Source organism: Peromyscus californicus, unplaced genomic scaffold, assembly GCF_007827085.1.
Source record: "Peromyscus californicus insignis strain IS unplaced genomic scaffold, ASM782708v3 Scaffold_2__1_contigs__length_46816999, whole genome shotgun sequence".
NCBI classification, from domain to species: Eukaryota; Metazoa; Chordata; class Mammalia; order Rodentia; family Cricetidae; genus Peromyscus; species Peromyscus californicus.
Genome location: NW_026294540.1, coordinates 35,748,312 through 35,766,791, shown reverse-complemented (window position 1 = coordinate 35,766,791; position 18,480 = coordinate 35,748,312). Strand labels below are relative to the sequence as shown.

Genomic DNA, 18,480 nt, shown 5'->3' with positions numbered 1-18,480 from the left:
TCAGATTTGTTTCCTTAAGTTTCTAGAAATGGTTAGTACAATTATATTTGTTTTTTTTCCTTCTTTCACCCCCCTCCCCTACTTTCCCACTGGTAACCGTTACCTATTTGATCTAGAGCGCAAATGTTAGAAGCACAAGCAGTGTTGCAAGCCACAAAGAAAGTTTTCTAACTAGGCACACTTACAGATAGAACAGTTGGCAGCATTTGTGGATACAGCATCATGCAGAGTGGAAGATAGTTTTGTCTCTAGTGGTTAATATTTACATCTGGTAAGGTCTGGGTTCTCACAATCCACTCACCAGCCAAAGCTGGATCAAGTCATTATACTTTCTGTACTACTCCATCTCCTCTGGGGATATACTAAGGTTTTCCATTTATCCTATAGACAACATAACTTGGAAACTTACTCTTAATAGTTTATCCCTTAAATGTTTATCCCTTGTCTTTATATCCATCTATCTTAACTTCTTACAGTATTGGTACAGTTATTAGAAACAAGAGAACTGTGGATTTCTATGATTCTATTTCATTACCTGTCTCTAGATTGTTCCCATTAACTCCTGATATCATCTCTTTTTAGCATTTCTCCAAAGTGCCTGTGGTTAAAATCATTCTTCCCAGAACAGTTGTGCAAATATGTAATATTAAACTTATGAGCTACTGTGACTCTTTTAGGCTAGTTATAGGGTGCATTGGAAAGGCAACATCCTTTTCTTAAAAAGCCTGAATTCATGGTCACATTTGAAATATCAAAGGCTTTAGGGGCTGAATCAGGTCCACTGTGTATTTTTAACAACATTCCCTTTGGCTGACTCAGATGAGAGTCATCAGGAGGAAGTTTTCCTTTTGTAATAGCTATTTTATCTGTGACTGAGAAAGTGAAATTAAAGGTAGCCAGAAATATGGCTTGTATAGCAAAAGCAAGGAGAGAACTTAGCGCATATGCTCCTGGAGTCAAGTCCAGAATTATGTAGCAAACTGTCCACAGGCTTTGCCAAATGGGCTAGATTCTCCAGGGTCTTGCCTTATTACTCAAAGTCGCATGTCTCCCACCACTAGAGGGAGAACTATGCAAAATTAAACACACATGAAAAACTGAAGAATTCAGGGCTTGACTAATTAATATGATAGTGTTTCTATATGGTTACATAATTTCATCATTACATTTTCTCTGTGTTTTTTTGTTTCATTTTATTTTAATTTTTAGTAACATAAATGAAATGGAGCTAGAGAATGACACACAAATTTCTCAATTTCTTCTTCTGGGAATTTCAGAAGACCCAAGGTTGCAGCCTGTCCTCTTTGGACTGTTCCTTGCCATGTACCTGGTCACTGTGCTTGGGAACCTACTCATCATCCTGATCACGATCTCAGAATCTCATCTACACACGCCCATGTACTTCTTCCTCTCCAACTTGTCATTTGTGGACATCTGTTTCACCTCCACCACTGTACCAAAGATGCTAGTGAACCTCCAGTCACATTATAAGTTCATAATGTACAAAGACTGCATCACTCAAATGCTTTCCTTCATATTCTTTTCAGGTCTGGACATCTTTCTGCTAACCATAATGGCTTATGACCGATATGTGGCCATTTGTCACCCCTTGCATTACACAGTCATCATGAATCCTAGACTCTGTGTGTTGATGGTTGTGGTGTCCTGGATAGTAAATGTCCTGCATGTCTCATCACAAGGCTTCATGGTGCTGCAGTTATCCTTCTGCACAGAATTGAAAATTCATCACTTTTTCTGTGAGCTGAATCAGGTGTTACAACTCACCTGTTTAGACAACTTTGTTACTGTCCTTGTCATGTATCTTTTACCTGTGTTGTTGGCAGCTGGATCCCTCATTGCCATCCTCTGGTCTTACTACGAAATACTTTCCTGCATACGTGCCATCTCATCAGCTCAAGGGAAATACAAAGCATTTTCCCCGTGTGCATCTCACCTCTCGGTTGTCTCTTTATTTTATTGCACAGGAATAGGTCTATATCTGAGCTCTGTTGTAACAGAAAATTCGCAGTCCACTGCCAGAGCCTCAGTTTTGTACAGTGTTGTCACTCCTATGTTGAACCCATTCATCTATTGTCTGAGGAACAAAGACATAAAAAGTGCTGTGAAAAAGTTTTTGAGGTAGAAACAAAATCACACCTGTTGAGCCTCAAAAAAAAAAAAAACACCCATGACTGCAGGATTCAGACCCTCAGGTCATATCTGAGATACATTGCTCTGATTGTAGAAGTAGAATATGCTCCTTCCACTGTGCTCTTGGAAGCTCTCTGAATATGGCTTCACTATTCAATTTAAAGTCTTATTTATTCTTATTTTTCATTATCCCTGAAATATCCAACCTTCTCCATTATCTCATTTTCTATATTTTTCTAAAAAATACTTAAAATTTTCAATTATCTGATACCACATGTTTAAGTATAATTTATTTCAAATGACATATATAACAAGTATACTTTTACTTGTTTAAAATAGTAGTAAATTTTATTACTGTTAAGAAAAACCATACTTGGCACACAAAGCTCCATATATAAATTTATGGTGAAGGAAAATCACAAACTATGGTTTTTCAATATGTATTCTTCATCTCATAGTGTATGATTAGGTAATTGCCCTTTCTTGTGATATAATATTAGTACATTATGGCTGGAAGTTATATTTTATTCTTATACTTAAAATCATGTTTCTATTTCAGTTCATTGTCCTGTATATAACATAGTCTTATCCAATCCAGTGTTTGAAATCTTAGCTATAACAATGAGATAAGATATAATAGGGGTAAAAAAGGGGAAATGAAGAAGTCACACTCTTCCTCTTTGCAGATGACATGTTTCTATACTTAATAGAACCCAAGACACTATAGGAAAACTTATTTTATATTTAATATATATGTCTAGTAAAGGGACAGGAAAAAAAATCAAAGTAAAATTCAGTAGCTTCTATATATACCAATAAAGAACTTGGGTGAGCAACAAATTGGGGGAAAATATCACATTCATGATATGTACAAAAATAAAACACCTAGTAATAATCATAACCAAAGGAGAGAAAGACCTCTAGAACAAAAACTTTAAGACATGGATAAAAAAAAATAGAGATGACAGTGAGACCTCCCATGATCTAGGATTGGCAGAATTAATATAGTGAATATTGCCAAAATCTAACACAATTCCCATCAAAATTCCAGTACCATACTTCACAGAGATAGAAAATATTCAAATCCATGTGGAAACACAAAGAGTCACATAGACAAAGCTATTCTAAACAGAATGAACACTGATAAATGTATCCCAATAGAAACGTCAACCTACACTATAAAGCCATAGTGAAAAAGATAGCATTGTACTGCCATAAAATATACATGTAGACCAATGAAACAGTGTAGTGGTTTAAATGAGAATGTGCTCATAGGCTCTGACATTTGAACATTTCATTACCATTTGGTGATGCTGTTTGAGGAGGCTTAGGAGGTATAGCCTTGCTGGAGGAAGCTTCATTCATTGGGGGTAAGCTCCCAGGTTTAAAAGTCTTGCCATTCCTAATTATTTCTCTCTGTTTCCTGTCTCTCTGTTTCCTACTCTGTTCTGTTTCTGGTGCAATGCCTGCCACTTGCTCCCTTCATGGCCTCTTAAACAATCTGGGACGATAAGGCAAATAAAACCTTTCTTTTACATTGTCTTGGCCATGCAGTTTATTATTAGCAATAGAAAAGTAACTAATATAAGCAGAATAGAGGGCTGAGAAATGAACCCACATGGATATGGCAAGAACATTTGAATCATGAACTGGTAATAGTGATTGAATACTGTCACAATTACTGTGGGTTCCCATGTGTAACTGTGTATGTTGTTCAGCAAATATCACTCTTTTATACTTACAAACAGCCTCTGGATTTTATGGTCTTTATGGCCCCTCTTCCCTGAAGATCTCTGGGACATTGGAGGGGGGCATATAATGTAGATGACACATTTAGAGCTGAACATTCTTCAGCCTCTTTATCTCTGTACCCTGACCAGTTGAAGATCTTTGATTCATTGCCATCTACTGCAAAAATCTAAGCTTCTCTAATGAGGGTTGAGGGATGCTCTAGTATATGGGTTAAGTGAGAAGTTCTTTCTTCCCAAAATCATCCCTACAGAATCCCAGCATGGAGGTGAGGGTGTACATGAAGTCTAACCCCTAGCTAAGGAGGTATTAGGAAGGAGATGGAGAGTCATATTTCTTTAATGGTGTTACTCTGAGATGGGAATGGGGGGGGGGGTTGGGGGGAAGGTGAGGGGGATGGGAAGGGGGAGAACAAGGGAATCCGTGGCTGATATGTAGAACTGAATTGTATTGCAAAAAAAAAAAACTTTCAAAACTTTTGCTTAACATTGGTATACTAAGTCAAAGAAAGGTTAGTTCTCTGATCCAATACTACAGCACTAAGTGCAAGTATAGCTAGCATTGAAGTTTCCACACTCTAGCCCCAGATACAATCTTCACCCAAGACCACACAGGGTAAGTGGGAGAACAGCATCTCAGCCTAGACCTTCTGTATACATAGTGTCACCAACGTGGCCTGCTTCATAGGGAGAAAGTGATAATTTTTAGAAAGCTCATTGATGAGGGTGATGGTGATAAGAAGGAACATTCCTTCTGCTCTCCAGGCACCAAATGATAAAACCTTCTGTCAATTCTGTAGCAAAGGAGATCATTATTCCCAGCATCTCTTTCCAGATCAGGCAACCACTAACATGTTTCTAGCATTTCACAGACTATCCTGAGTTATTTTTCCAACTCTTTAAAAAGTTCCTGATGAAAACAGACTCTTTCCCATAGGAGCAATCAATTGCAGAAGTTCCTCAGGTAATGATGGAACTGCACAGAGCCTGCCAACACTGGTTGGACTAAGGTGAATCTTTGTTCCCCTAGCCTATCAGCTCAACCTCTAGGCTTTGGGTCCAGGGGCACAACCCCTGGGACCCACACCACTGCCCATGGCAGACCTAGTCTCAGGCCAGCAGGCAGGTCTCCTGCAAGCAGGCCAGACTACCACCATCCCCCAACCCACCCTCCAAACCCACCAACACTCCAAGACCACAGCTTCTCCCTGAGACAGAGCCCACCAGAGCCCATAGGACTAAGAGGACCAACAGCTCTGACTGGAGGAAGAGAGGCCCCCTCAGACACTGACACTACTTAGACCAAGTGGAGGAAGAAACAGGCAGATGCTGGTGCAAAAATACAATCAGAAACATAAAAACAAATATGATACCACCAAAACCTAGTGGTTGTACATCAGCAAGAACTGAACATCCCAATGCAGAAGAAGCAGAAGAAATCAACCTTAAAAATTACTTTAACAAGATGATAGAGGCCTTCAAAGAGAAAATGAAAAATTCCCTTAAAGAAATTGAGGAAAGGACAAACAAAAATTTGAAAGAAATTGAAAATTCCTTAAAGAAAGCCAAAAAACAAAGAAAAAGCAATTAAACAGGTGAAGGAAACAGTTTAAGATTTAAAAACTGAAATAATGACAATAAAGAAGACACAAATTGAAGGAATGTTGGAAATTGAAAATCTGAGTAAATGAACAGGAACTACAGATACAAGCATAACCAAAAGAATGCAAGAGATGGAAAAGAGAATTTCTGGCATTGAAGATATGATAAATGAAATAGATTTGTCAGTCAAAGAAAATATTAAAGCCAACAAGTCATAACACAAAATGTATAGGTAATCTGGGACACTATGAGAAGACCAAACCTAAGAATAATAGGGATAAAAGAAGGATAAGAATACCAGCACAGAAAATATATTCAACAAAATCACAGAAAAAACCTTTCCCAACCTAAAGAAGGTAATGCCTATGAAGATACAAGAAGCTTACAGAACATCAAATAGACTTGATCCAAAGAAAGTCCCCTCGCAATATAATAATCAAACCACTAAATATACAGAATAAACAAAAAATATTAAGAGTTGCAAAGTAAAAAAGCCAAGTAACATTCAAAGGCAGATCCATTAGAATAACACCTGACTTCTCAATGGAGTCTCTGAAAGCCAGAAGGTCCTGGACAGACATTATGCAGACACTAAGAACCATGGATGCCAACCCAGACTACTATACCCAGCAAAACTCTTAATCTCCACAGAGGGAGTAAATAAAATATTCCAAGATAAAACTGAACTTTCAATACCTTTCCACAAATCCAGCCCTACAGAAAGCACTAGAAGGGAAAATCCAACCTAAGGGAGTCAGATACACCCACGAAAACACAGGCAAGAGATAGTTACATACCAACAAATACCAAAGAAGGGAAACACACAACACTACCACCAAAAAATTACAGGAATTAACAATCACTGGTCACCAATACCCTTTAATATAAATGGATTCAATTTACTTCTAAAAAGACACGGGCTAACAGAAGGATACAAAACAGAATTTGTCCTTCGGCTGCATACAAGAAACACAATTAAACTTCAAAGACAGACACTATCTCAGAGCAAAAGGCCGGGAAAAGACTTTCCAATCAAATGGACTCAAGCTAGCTGATGTAGCTATCCTAATATCTAATAGACTTCAAACTAAAATCAACTGAAAGAGGTTGGGAATGACATTACATATGCATCACAAGAAAATTTCATCAAGATGAAGTCTCACTTCTGAACATTTATGTCCAAATGCAAGGGCATACACATTTGTAAAACAAACATTACTAAAGTTTAAACCACATATCAAACCCCACACGCTAGGAGTGGGAGACTTCCACACCTCACTCTTAACAATGGACAGATCTGCCAGACAGAAACTTAACAGAAAAATAAGGGAACTGACAGATGCTATGTCTCAAATGGACTTAGTTGGTATCTAAAGAATAATCCACCCTAACACAAAAGAATATACATTCTTCTCAGCACACCATGGAACCTTCTTTAAAATAGACCAGATACTTGGTCACAAATCAAATCTCAATAGATACAAAAAATTGAATAACCTCCTGTATTCTATCAAACTACCATGGCTTAAAGTTAGAGTTCAACAACAACAAAATTACAGAAAGCCTACAATCTCATGGAAACTGAAAAATGCTCAACTAAATCACCAACGGGTTAAGGAAGAAATAAAGAAAGAAATTGAAAACTTCCTAAAGACCAATGAAAATGAATGTCCTACATACCCAGACTTTGGGACAGTATGAAAGTAGTGCTAAGAGGAAAATTCATAGTACCAAATGCCCACATAAAGAAGTTGGAGATATCTCACAGTAGTGACTTAACAGCACACCTGAAAGCTCTAGGAGAAGAAGCAAAGTCACCCAGGAGAAAAGATGCCAGGAATAAATCAAATTGAAGAGCTGACAACAATAAAAAGGAAAAAAAGAGAACAATACAAAGAATCAATAAAACAAAGAATTGGTTCTTTGAGAAAACCAACAAGATAGACAAGTCCTTATCCAGACTAACCAAAAGGCAGAGAGAGAGCATCCAAATTAGCAAAATCAGAAATGAAAAGGGAGACATAACAACAGACAACGAGGAAATCCAGAGAATGATCAGGTCATACTTCAAAAAAACTGTACTCCACAAAATTGTAAAATTTAAAAGAAATGGACAATTTTCTGGGTAGGTACCACATACCTAAGTTAAATCAAGACCAGATAGACTATGTAAATAGACCAATAAACCCTAAGGAAATAGAAACAGTCATCAAAAGTCTCCTAACCAAAAAAAGTCCAGGACCAGATAGTTTCAATGCAGAATTATACCAGATCTTCAAAGAAAAGCTAATACCAATACTCTTTAAATTGTTCCACACAATGAAAACAGAAGGAATATTACCAAACTCCTTTTATGAGGCTACAGTTACTCTGCTACCCAAACCAAACAAAGATGCAACAAAGAAAGAGAATTACAGACCAATCTCCCTCATGAACACTGATGCAAAACCACTCAATAAAATATTGGCAAAAGGACTCCAAGAACACATCAAAACAATTATCCACCTTGATCAAGCAGGCTTCATCCCAGAGATGCAAGGTTGGTTCAACATACAAAAGTCCTTCAATGTAATACACAATATAAACAAACTGAAAGAAAAAAACCACTTGATCATTGTATTAGATGCTGAAAAGGCCTTTGACAAAATCCAACAACCCTTCATGATAAGGACTTGGAGAGATCAGGAATACAGGTAACATACCTAAACATAATAAAGGCAATTTATAGCAAGCCAACAGCCATAATCAAATTAAATGTAGAGAAACTCAAAGCACTTACACTAAAATCAGGAACAAGACAAGGATGTCCACTCTCCTCATATTTATTCAATATAGTACTTGAAGTTCTAGCTAGGAGATTAAAGGGATAAAAATTGGAAAGGAAGAAGACAAACTGTCACTATTTGCAGATGACATGATAGTATACATAAATGACCCCAAAAATTCGACCAAGGAACACTTACAACTGATAAACACCTTCAGTAATGTGGCAGGATACAAGACTATCTCAAAAGTATCAGTATCTCTCGTGTATATATACAAATGACAAATGGGATGAGGAAAAAAAATCAGAGAAACATCACCCTTTACAATAGCCACAAATAATATAAAATACCTTGGGGTAACTATAACTAAGTAAGTGAAGGACCTGTATGAAAAGAACTTTAAGTCCCTGAAGAAAGAATTTGAAGAAGATATAAAAATGGAAAGATCTCCCATGCTCAAGGATAGGTATAATTAACATAGTAAAAATGGCAATCTTACCAAAAGCAATGTACAGATTCAATGCAATCCCCATCAAAATCCCAACACAATCCTTCACAGACCTGGAAAGAACAATACTCAACTTCATATGGAAAAACAAAAAAAACCCAGGATAACTAAAAGAATCCTGTACAATAAATCAACCTCTGTAGGCGTAATGATCCCTGACTTCAAGCTGTACTATAATAAAGCTACAGTAATAAAAACAGCTTGATACGGGCATAAAAACTGACATGTGGACCAATGGAATCAAATTGAAGACCCTGACATTAATCCACACACGTATGAACACTTAATTTTTGACAAAATTCAAAACTATACAGTTGAAAAAAGAAAACATCTTCAACAAATGGTGCTGGTATAACTGGATATCAACATGTAGAAGACTGCAAATAGATCCATATCAATCTCCATGTACAAAACTCAAGCCCAAGTGGACCAAAGACCTCAACATAAATCCAGTTACTCTGAATCTCACAGAAGATAAAGAAGGAAATAGCCTTGAATGCATTGACACAGGAGGCCACTTCCTAAATTGAACACCAGTAGCACAGACACTGAGAACAATAATTATTAAATGGGATCTCCTGAAACTGAGAAGCTTTTATAAGGCAAACGACACGGTCAATAAGACAAAAGGACAGCCTAGAGAATGGGAAAAGATCTTCATCAATCCCACATCTGACAGAGGGCTTATCTCCAAAATATATAAAGAATTCAAGACACTAGACATCCAAAATACCAAACAATCCAATTAAAAAATGGGCTGCAGAAGCAAACAGAGAATTCTCAAGAGAAGAATCACAAATGGCCAAAAGACATTTAAGGAATTGCTCAACATCCTTAGTCATCTGGGAACTGCAAATCAAAACACTGAGATACCAACTTACATCGCTCATCATGGCTAAAATAAATACACTGATAACAAATTTTGTTGGAGAGCATGTGAAGCAAGGGGAATACTTCTCCATTTTTTTGTGGGAGTGCAAACTTGTACAGACACTTTGAAAAACAGTATGGTGGTTTCTCAAAAATGGGGAGTCTATCTACATCAGGACACAGCATTATAACTCTTGGGTATATACCTAAGGAAAGCTCTATCATACTACAAGGACACGTGCTCAACTATGTCATAGCAGCATTGATCATAATACCAGAACCTGGAAACAAGCTAGGTGCCCTTCAACTGAAGAATGGATAAAGAAAATATGGTCCATATACACAATAGAATACTACTCAGCATGAAAAAAGTGACATCATGAAATTTGCAGGAAAATGGATGGAACTAGAAAATATCATCCTTACTGAAGTAACCCAGACTCAGAAGGATAAACATGGTATGTACTCATTTGTAAGTAGATAATAGATGAAAGGCAAAGGATAATCAGACTACAACCCACAGCTCCAAAGGGGCTTTCTAACAAGGAGAATCCCCAGAGGAACACATTGACTGTCCTCAGAAGGGAAAATTAATGAGATCTTCATGAGTAGACTGGGGGTGAGGGGATGCAATTGAGGGTAGGGGATGGGGAATGAGAATATAAGGGAATGGGATGGTCGAGCAGAAATAGGGATGAAGTGGAAGAGCAACAAAAAGTATACTATGACAGAGGGAGACATCATGAGGATATGGAGAAACTGGGTGCTAGGGAAGTTCCCAGAAATCCACAAGGATGACTCCACCTGAGACTACTAACAGTAGTGGAGGGGGTGCCTGAACTAGGTACCCTGGTAATCAGATTAGTGAATACCCTAACTGTCATCATAGATCCTTCATCCAGTAACTGATTGAAGCAAATCCAGAGATCCACAGCCAAGCTCCAGGAGTCCAGGCAAAGAGAAAAAAAGGGTTCTATGAGCAAGGGGCATCAAAATCATGATGGATAAACAAAGACAACTAAATCAAACTAGTAGGAACTCATGAACTGTGGACCAATAGCTGTGGAGCCTCCATGGGATTGGACTAGGACCCCTGCATAGGCAAGACAGTTATGTAGCTTGATCTGCTTAAGGAGGCCCCTGGCAGCGGGGTCAGGATCTATCTCTAGGGCATGAGTGGGCTTTTTGGAGTGTTTTGGTGTGCATGGTGAGACATCTTACCCAACCTTGGTGTAAGAAGAGGGGCTTGGACCTGCCTCAACTGAGTCTATCAGGCTCTGATGACTCCTCACGAGAGACCTTGTCTTGAAGGAGGTGAGAATGGGAGGGAGGAAAGCTGAGGATGGGAGAAGAAAGGGATGGGGATTTGTGGTTGGTATGTAAAATGAATAGAAATTTTCTTAATAATACAAAATTATAAGAAAAAGATGGGACTGCATGAGCCCTTTTTGCATCCATGCTGGGGTACTGGCATGCTTGATCTTATGTCACAATCCCCATGAGTTCATGTGTGTAACTGCACTCTGTTTCTCTGCAAACAACTGTTCTCTCTGGCTCAACAATCCTTCTATCCCCTCTTCCTTGATGATCTTTTAGTCTTAGGGATTTGTAGTAATATAAAATTGTAGAGTCCTAAAGTACTACCCAAGCTCCAATACATGGTCTCATACCCATGGGCACACAGTCAGGCCTATATGGAATCAGTGGCTATTAAACAACAACAACAAAACACATGAAATGTGGAGGAAAGCATTATGGAGGATATAGTAGAAGAACTGGAGGTGAGGGAATGGGGTGAGGATTTGTTCAAAACACTTTATATAGTATGTATGAACATTAAACAAAAAAGAAAGTACAGGGGCTAGACAAATAGTTATTGGTTAAGAGACTATTCTGCTCTTGCAAAGGGCACAGTGTTTGGTTCCTAATATACACATTAGGTGGCTTATGACTGTCTGTAACTGCAGTTTCAGGGAGATTCATCACCTCTGGTTTCTGTGGGCACCTGCATACATGTGCATGTACCTACACATAAACACATGAGCACAATATTTAAAATAATAAAAAAATCTTTTTATAAATTGAAAAGTTAAAAAAAGAGTTCCATACATTACATCTGTGGGATAAGTAGTGCTGGTACTATTTTTCATTCTTACTTTAAGGATGTGAAAACAGACACATTGGAAGAAGCTTTTGCAAATGATAAAGCCATTAAACCAAGAAATGGGGAGAGTACTTATAAATCTGAATTCTAACAGGGAAAAACTTGCTTAATATCAGGGGTCAGAAGAGTAACTCTCTGAGGCACCAGAGTTTTCTAGGACACGTTTACTTGCACTCTGCCCAAGTACTCCCACACTCATTAAAAGTTACTACAAACAGAATGTGTTCACAGGTCCAACAATTTCACCATGTAGCCTTTACAAGAGTGTAGGTTAACTGAGCTCATGAACTCATGTAGGGAAGGTATTACAAATAACTCTGATGTGTTACAACAGAGCCATTTCATCACCAGGAAATCAGAGGAAGAAAACAAGATAACAGGAGAAACAAATATTACAAAAAATTCCTCCCAAAATTATCCATTCCCCAAAATGACCTCCAATCAGAATGGATTAGATGAAATACCAAAGACCTCAAATGAATGATTATATGTATTGCCAACAAAATTAAAGAAGAAAATTAACCCCACAATAAATCACATGATGACACAAAGAAACAGTTAAATGAAAAGGAGAAAGTGAATTAAACAAACGTGAAAGAGGAATTCAGTGAAGATCATACTGAAATGCTTGAAGGGAACACATTCAGTGTAACAAAGGGCTTTGTGGAAAGGCTTGCCAATAAAATGTATCAGGGCAGACTTTGAGCTTGAAGACAAGATAGCAAAATTAGAACATTCCAATGAGTAGAGAGATGGACTGGGCTTTTACCCATGTGGGTGCTGGGAAGCAAACCAGGGTCCTCTGAAAAAGCAGCAAATGCTCTTAACTTCTGAACCATCCTTCCAGTGCCCCTCCCTTTCTCCCTTAATTTTGAGACAGAGTGGCATTATGTATCCCTCACTTGCCTGGAATTCACTATGTTGATCAATATAGCCTCAAACTTACAGAGCTTGCTTCTGCCTCCCAAGTGTTGGGATTAAAGGTATGCACTAACACTCCAGAGAGGGGCAAAATTCTCAAGGGGAAAAATTTAATCCAGAAAAGTTTGGGATTGAGCATTTCAACTTTTGAAACACACTAGGAAACTAGATTATTATAACAAACACAGAATTTTTTCAGTCATGATAAAGAAAGAAAAGAAAACATTCTATAAAAATGATATCAAATCCACTAAGCTACAACTACATAAGATTCTGGAAGGTACCCTTCACATTGAAGAGAAATGTAAATACATCCATTAGGTCACTGGCAAGAATAAACTATACATGAGTGAAAGTTAAGCAAGAGAGGAGCAGGATAACACCAAACAAAATCCAAAAAAGAATTACACAACTTTCAACAACAACTATTATTATTATTATTTTCAATTGCCCCATCTTGGACTAATCAGGGGCTGCAAAGATTGCTCAGTGTTTAAGAGCAATGGCTTCTTTTCCAGTGAACTCAGGTTCCATTTCCAGGATGCACATGGTAGCTCACAACCATCTGTAACTCCATTTCCAGGAGTTTCAATACTCTTTCTGTGCTCCATGGACATCAGAAGTGCAAGTGGTATATAGATGTACATGCAGGTATAACACCCACTCATATAAAATACAAGCATATAAAATTAAAAATTAAACACACATACTTATAAAAATGGATGCAAAGGCAGGAATAAGGCAAGGGAGAATGATGCATAGTGTACTTTCCAGGTGTTTCTGAAAACTTGAGTTCAGATATTGAGACCCCAGAATGCTAGGTGGGCTTGATAGCCCATCAACAATTCAACAACATAGAAAGTGGAGACTGGGCAAATTCAGGGCAAATTAGCCTGCACAAGCAAGTTCTCAGTTCAACTGATAGACTCTACCTCAGTGAATAAAGTGAAGAATGATGGATGGAATTTTCTGATGCCAACCTTGGGCATACAAATGAATGCCAACTTATATGCACATGCACCTCTCCCCACAAGCAACACAAACACATGTGAACAACACACACGCACGCGCACACACACACACACACACACACACACACACACACACACACACACACACACATCTTCCCAATAATGGGTATAGAAACAATCTTGCATCAAAGAAAAGTGTCTTGTCTTAAAAGACAGGCACTCCCTTAGAATGAAAGGACTGAAAAAAAAAAACGTTTCTCTCTGAGGAAATGGAGCTAAAAATAAGCAGACATCACTGTTTCAATTGATGACAGTTTTGGTCCTTGAGGAATGAAAACGTGGCTTGGCGATTAAGAGTGAGCACTTGCATTTTGCCTACAGGGGACATGGGTTGAGTTTTTAGAACATAAGTGCTAATAAATCTTTATTATAAATAACATGTATACTCAGGGGTTAAGAGTACTAGCTGCTCTTGCAGAGAACCTGGGTTCAATTACTAGCACCCACATGGAGGCACACACTCATCTGTAACTCCAAGTTCTTTAGGCAATACATGCATGTGGTGCACAGACATAAATGCAGATAAAACACCCATACACATGAAATAAAAATAAAGAAATAAATGTAAAAAAATATGAAAACTTGTGGTATGTTGGGAACACAGTCTAAGAAGGCTGTTTATGCTTCTAAGTGCCTAAATTTAGAAGTCACAGAGGCCTCAAATAAATGGCTTAATGATACAACTTATAGCACTGGAAAAAACATAACAAACACCAAATCAGTAGGAAAAATACAAAGAAAAAGAGAAATAGGTGGAAGGTAAAAGTTAATGAAATATAATTGGGGAAAAACAATACCAAGAATCAATGAACATCCAGTTCTTTGAATGGAAAATCATCATCAATAAACCCTTAGACAAAGCCACCAAAGGAAAGTGAAAATGCCCAAGGTGATAAACTAGACATGACATCATGAAGATCCAGGAACATAAAATCCAGATCATTATAAAGAAAATCTGAAAACCGTTATTTCATTAAATTCAAAATTTTAGAAAAGAAGTATTGTGGTGGTATTGTGTTCCCCAAAATATTGTGCACACTAATAAACTTATCTGGGGTCAGAGACAGAATAGCCACAATATTAAACATAGAGGATAGGCAGTGGTAGCACACACCTTTAATCCTAGCATTCCAGAGGCAGAAATCCATGTGTTCAAGGATACAGCCAACCATGGTGACTCACGCCTTTAATCCCAGAAAGAGAGCCTTTAATCCCAGGGAGTGATGGCAAAAACAGAAAGATATATAAGGCGTGGAAACCAGAAACTAGAAACATTTGGCTGGTTAAGCATTTGACTGTTAAGCTTCTAGCAGCAGTTCAGCTGAGATTCATTCAGATGAGGACTCAGAGGCTTCCAGTCTGAGGAAACAGAATCAGCTGAGGAATTGGCAAGGTGAGGTGGCTGTGGCTTTTTCTGCTTCTCTGATCTTTCAGAGTTCACCCCAATAACTGGCCTCAGGTTTGATTTTATTAATAAGTACCATTAATATTCATGCTACAAGGTATGGATTTCTAGAAACATTTATATACCATAATGAAAGCAGTAATTAGAGCAGATCAGAAACAAGAAGAGGTAATATTGAAAGAGCATTTTTTTTAAATCTCCTTACATAAAAAATGAGAGTATAAATGGAGTGGTTCCCTGGTGAATTTTACAAGATCCTCAAAATATATGATATCCTTGTATATCATATATTTGCATTATGATTCACAACACTACCAAAATTAAAGTTATGAAGTAGCAAGGAAAATAACTTTATGGTTAATGGTCTCCACAACATGAGGAACTGTATTGAAGGACGGCAGTATACGAAAGATTGAGAACCTCTGTCTTGAAGAGAATGTTTCAAATAGTACTTCCTGAGTCTTCTTCCAGAAATGGATGTATGAACTCATAGGAAATTGTTACACAGCACACTTGTAGCTGCAGGGATTCAGTCAATAGTCTGAGGTTCCCTGTTTCTTGAGAATAAGGGGGACATGGTGAGGCTGGTGATTAGCTCTTTCTCCCTGGAAGATGAATTATCCCAGAAGAAGGAAGGCAGCTAGAAGAGGAGCCTGGCAGTGCATTTATGGTGAAGCAGGAATTGAGTGAACAGTAGGGCAACTCCTGGACGTTTTTGAGAATCGAGACTGAAAACCTATATTCTTACAGTCACTGAAATGCTAGCATATTGGGGAGACTCTGGATATACAGACTGCAAGAGAGCATGGTTCAAAGCAGAAGTTGCAACTAGAGTCCTCCAAATGTCATAAACTTGACCCTGCACAACATATGGACACACTAGATCTGATTGTTCTCCAAGTAATGGATATTCTGTGGTCCTTTCTCTTCCAGATCAACTTTTTTGGTGACAGCTGCATATGAGATAAGACAAAGAATCAGGGAAAATATCAGACATTGGAAGAGACAGGAGCCCTTCATCCAGGAATTTGCTTAAATTCTCTCTCTATTTGAGAGTCAATAATTCCAGTACAATTAACTATCGCCTAAGACCTTTCTCCTTTCCCAGTTATTAACTAACAGTTTAATAATTTCACTAGAAATGCCACTTACAATAAAAGACATGTTGTAAACGCCTTCTTGCTCATCTTTCTACATTAACCATCCATCCTTGTTATCCCATCCAAAGCACTTCCACCATACACTCAAACTTATAGGAGAGAAAATGTAGGCTGAGGAGATTGCTCAGTGGGTAAGGCACTTGCTATGTTTGAAGTACAGAGGTAGATATAGACACAAATCCTGGGGTCTTCTTGATCATCTGGTGTGATATTTTATTTGTGCTGAAATGTGATATTTTATTTGTACGTTAATAAATAAAGTTTGCCTGGAGATCAGAGGTAATAGCCAGCCATTAACATAAAAGTCAGGCAGTGGTAGCACATGCCCTTAATCCGATTACATGGTAGGCAGGGTCTCTATGTGTTCAAGGAAACAGCCAAGTGCCTTTAATTCCAGTACCAAACATAGAGACCTGGAGGTCTGTACAGACAGGCAGTGACAAGGAAGTGAGGTAGTTGGACTAGGAGCCAATGAGAGGGCAGAACAGCAAAGCAATAAAAGCTTGGCTAGACAGGAATTAGTTCTCTTAGAAATCTACAGGAGTGTGGTGAGTTAAGGTTAGCTGGTGGCTCTATTTCCCTGGTCTCTAAGGCTTTCACCCCTATATTTGGTTCTGTGTTTCTTATTTAATAAGACCGTTTAGAAATTTGTCTACAATCTAGTCCTGCCTAAATGATAAAGTCCAGGTTCACTAAGAGACCTTTTCTTAAAAATTCATGAGAGAAATAGTGGAAGATACTGGACGCTAATAGCCTGGCTTTTACACATGCACACACAAGTGAATATACAAAATATGTACCTGCATCCACATCCCCCACCCTCTATATGAGGCAGGGAGAGTACCTCTATCTCAAAGCTGTTATTGAAAATTTAGTGACATGTAAACCAAGACAAGAGAAATACATGTCTCTGCAAGCTGGCTAGCAAAAGTGAAGCAAATTTTAATAGGCTGTTGTGCAGAAAGGGACATCAGCATAAAGAAAAAGAAAAATGGCTGCCATAATGATGTGTCACAAGACAGTGGATTCATTTATTTATATATTTACGTATTTGATTTTTTGAGACAGAATTTCTCCATGTAAAGATCCAGCTGTCCTAGAACATACTTTGTAGACCAGGCTGCCCTCGAACTCACAGAGATCTGCCTGCCTCTACTTCCTAAGTGCTGGCATTAAAGATGTTGGCCACCACTGCCTGGCAAGACATCAGTTTTTTAAGTCATGAGGAATTTTTAATTTTTTTTTAAACTTTTTAAGATCATGAGGAATTCTTTTTCTCTTTTTCCCATAGGCTTACACTTGACAGAGTCACAGTCTTTGTATTTTCCTTGCATAATCCCATTACCAAATGCTCTATCCTATTGGTTCAGGATGCCAATTTTATCATATATATATTAGGGAACTTGAGAATGTCTCATTTTTGCTCCTGGGTCCAGTCACCTAGCAGACTGCCTAAAACTTTTCAACACTCAGAATTCTGAAACCAGCATGTGTTAAACTCCCAACTGTGACAGAAAGAGACTAACTGCCCTGCGATGCATTAAGTGCACCTCATACTGAAAAGTCGCCATAATGGTTCATTTTCCTGTTGATCAAGACACCGAAAACTTCAGACACAGGACTAGGAATATTTGAGCTGAATTAGCCTAAAACTCTCCTCCCTGAGATCTAGCTTTCACAGTATCAGAAGGTGCCTTGCAAGATGCCAAGAGAGGGAAACAACTAAGAGTCCTACATAGCTGTGATGCTTATGAACCACAACATCATCAGCATGGCAAAATATTCCAAGGGTACAATAGTGATATTCGTGTCTTTGTGGTAACCAACAGCTGTCTAAGTGGACTCAAGTCCTGCTTCACAGGAAGGAAATCATGTCTAGTACTGGAATCCTAGGCATTTACCCATGGCTAGTGAGGTCATGAGTCTTAGAGGAGAACGTACTGTGGTCACGTCACTAGAGCAACATATTTCCTAACTGCTTCTAAAACATATCCTTATACTAAGAGATTAGTGTAGGTATCACCCCACATCAAAGAAGGTACTCTTTGCAACAAACTGAGATGATTATAGAAAACTACAACTAGTCAAAATGCAGATATTAATTGATTGTGAGGTGCCCAGTCCTAATGGAGACATCTACAACATAACTTCTGCA

At 38.2% G+C, this 18,480-nt stretch overlaps 2 protein-coding genes across 13 annotated transcripts in view; both read left to right on the top strand.

Moving 5' to 3' along the window:
• Positions 1-18,480, top strand: part of LOC128120393 (olfactory receptor 1571-like) — an 89,564-nt gene that overhangs the window by 28,462 nt on the left and 42,622 nt on the right. For 3 of the 12 annotated variants that reach the window (XM_052754334.1, XM_052754330.1, XM_052754323.1), the window contains one exon: positions 16,099-16,340. The exons of the other annotated variants lie outside the window; for them this stretch is intronic. In XM_052754334.1, the coding sequence (XP_052610294.1) occupies positions 16,099-16,128 (30 nt within the window). In that variant the 3' untranslated portion in view covers positions 16,129-16,340. Of the gene's footprint in view, positions 1-16,098; positions 16,341-18,480 lie in introns of those variants that run through there. 12 annotated transcript variants of the gene reach the window in all.
• Positions 1,127-4,261, top strand: LOC128120391 (olfactory receptor 7A17-like). The gene has a single exon (XM_052754318.1). It carries the CDS (start codon positions 1,127-1,129, stop codon positions 2,141-2,143), a length of 1,017 nt encoding a protein of 338 aa, XP_052610278.1. The 3' UTR covers positions 2,144-4,261.

Bases quoted from the DNA above. Each gene is read 5' to 3' on its own strand.
- LOC128120391 (XM_052754318.1), top strand. From the start codon at position 1,127: ATGATAGTGTTTCTATATGGTTACATAATTTCATCATTACATTTTCTC.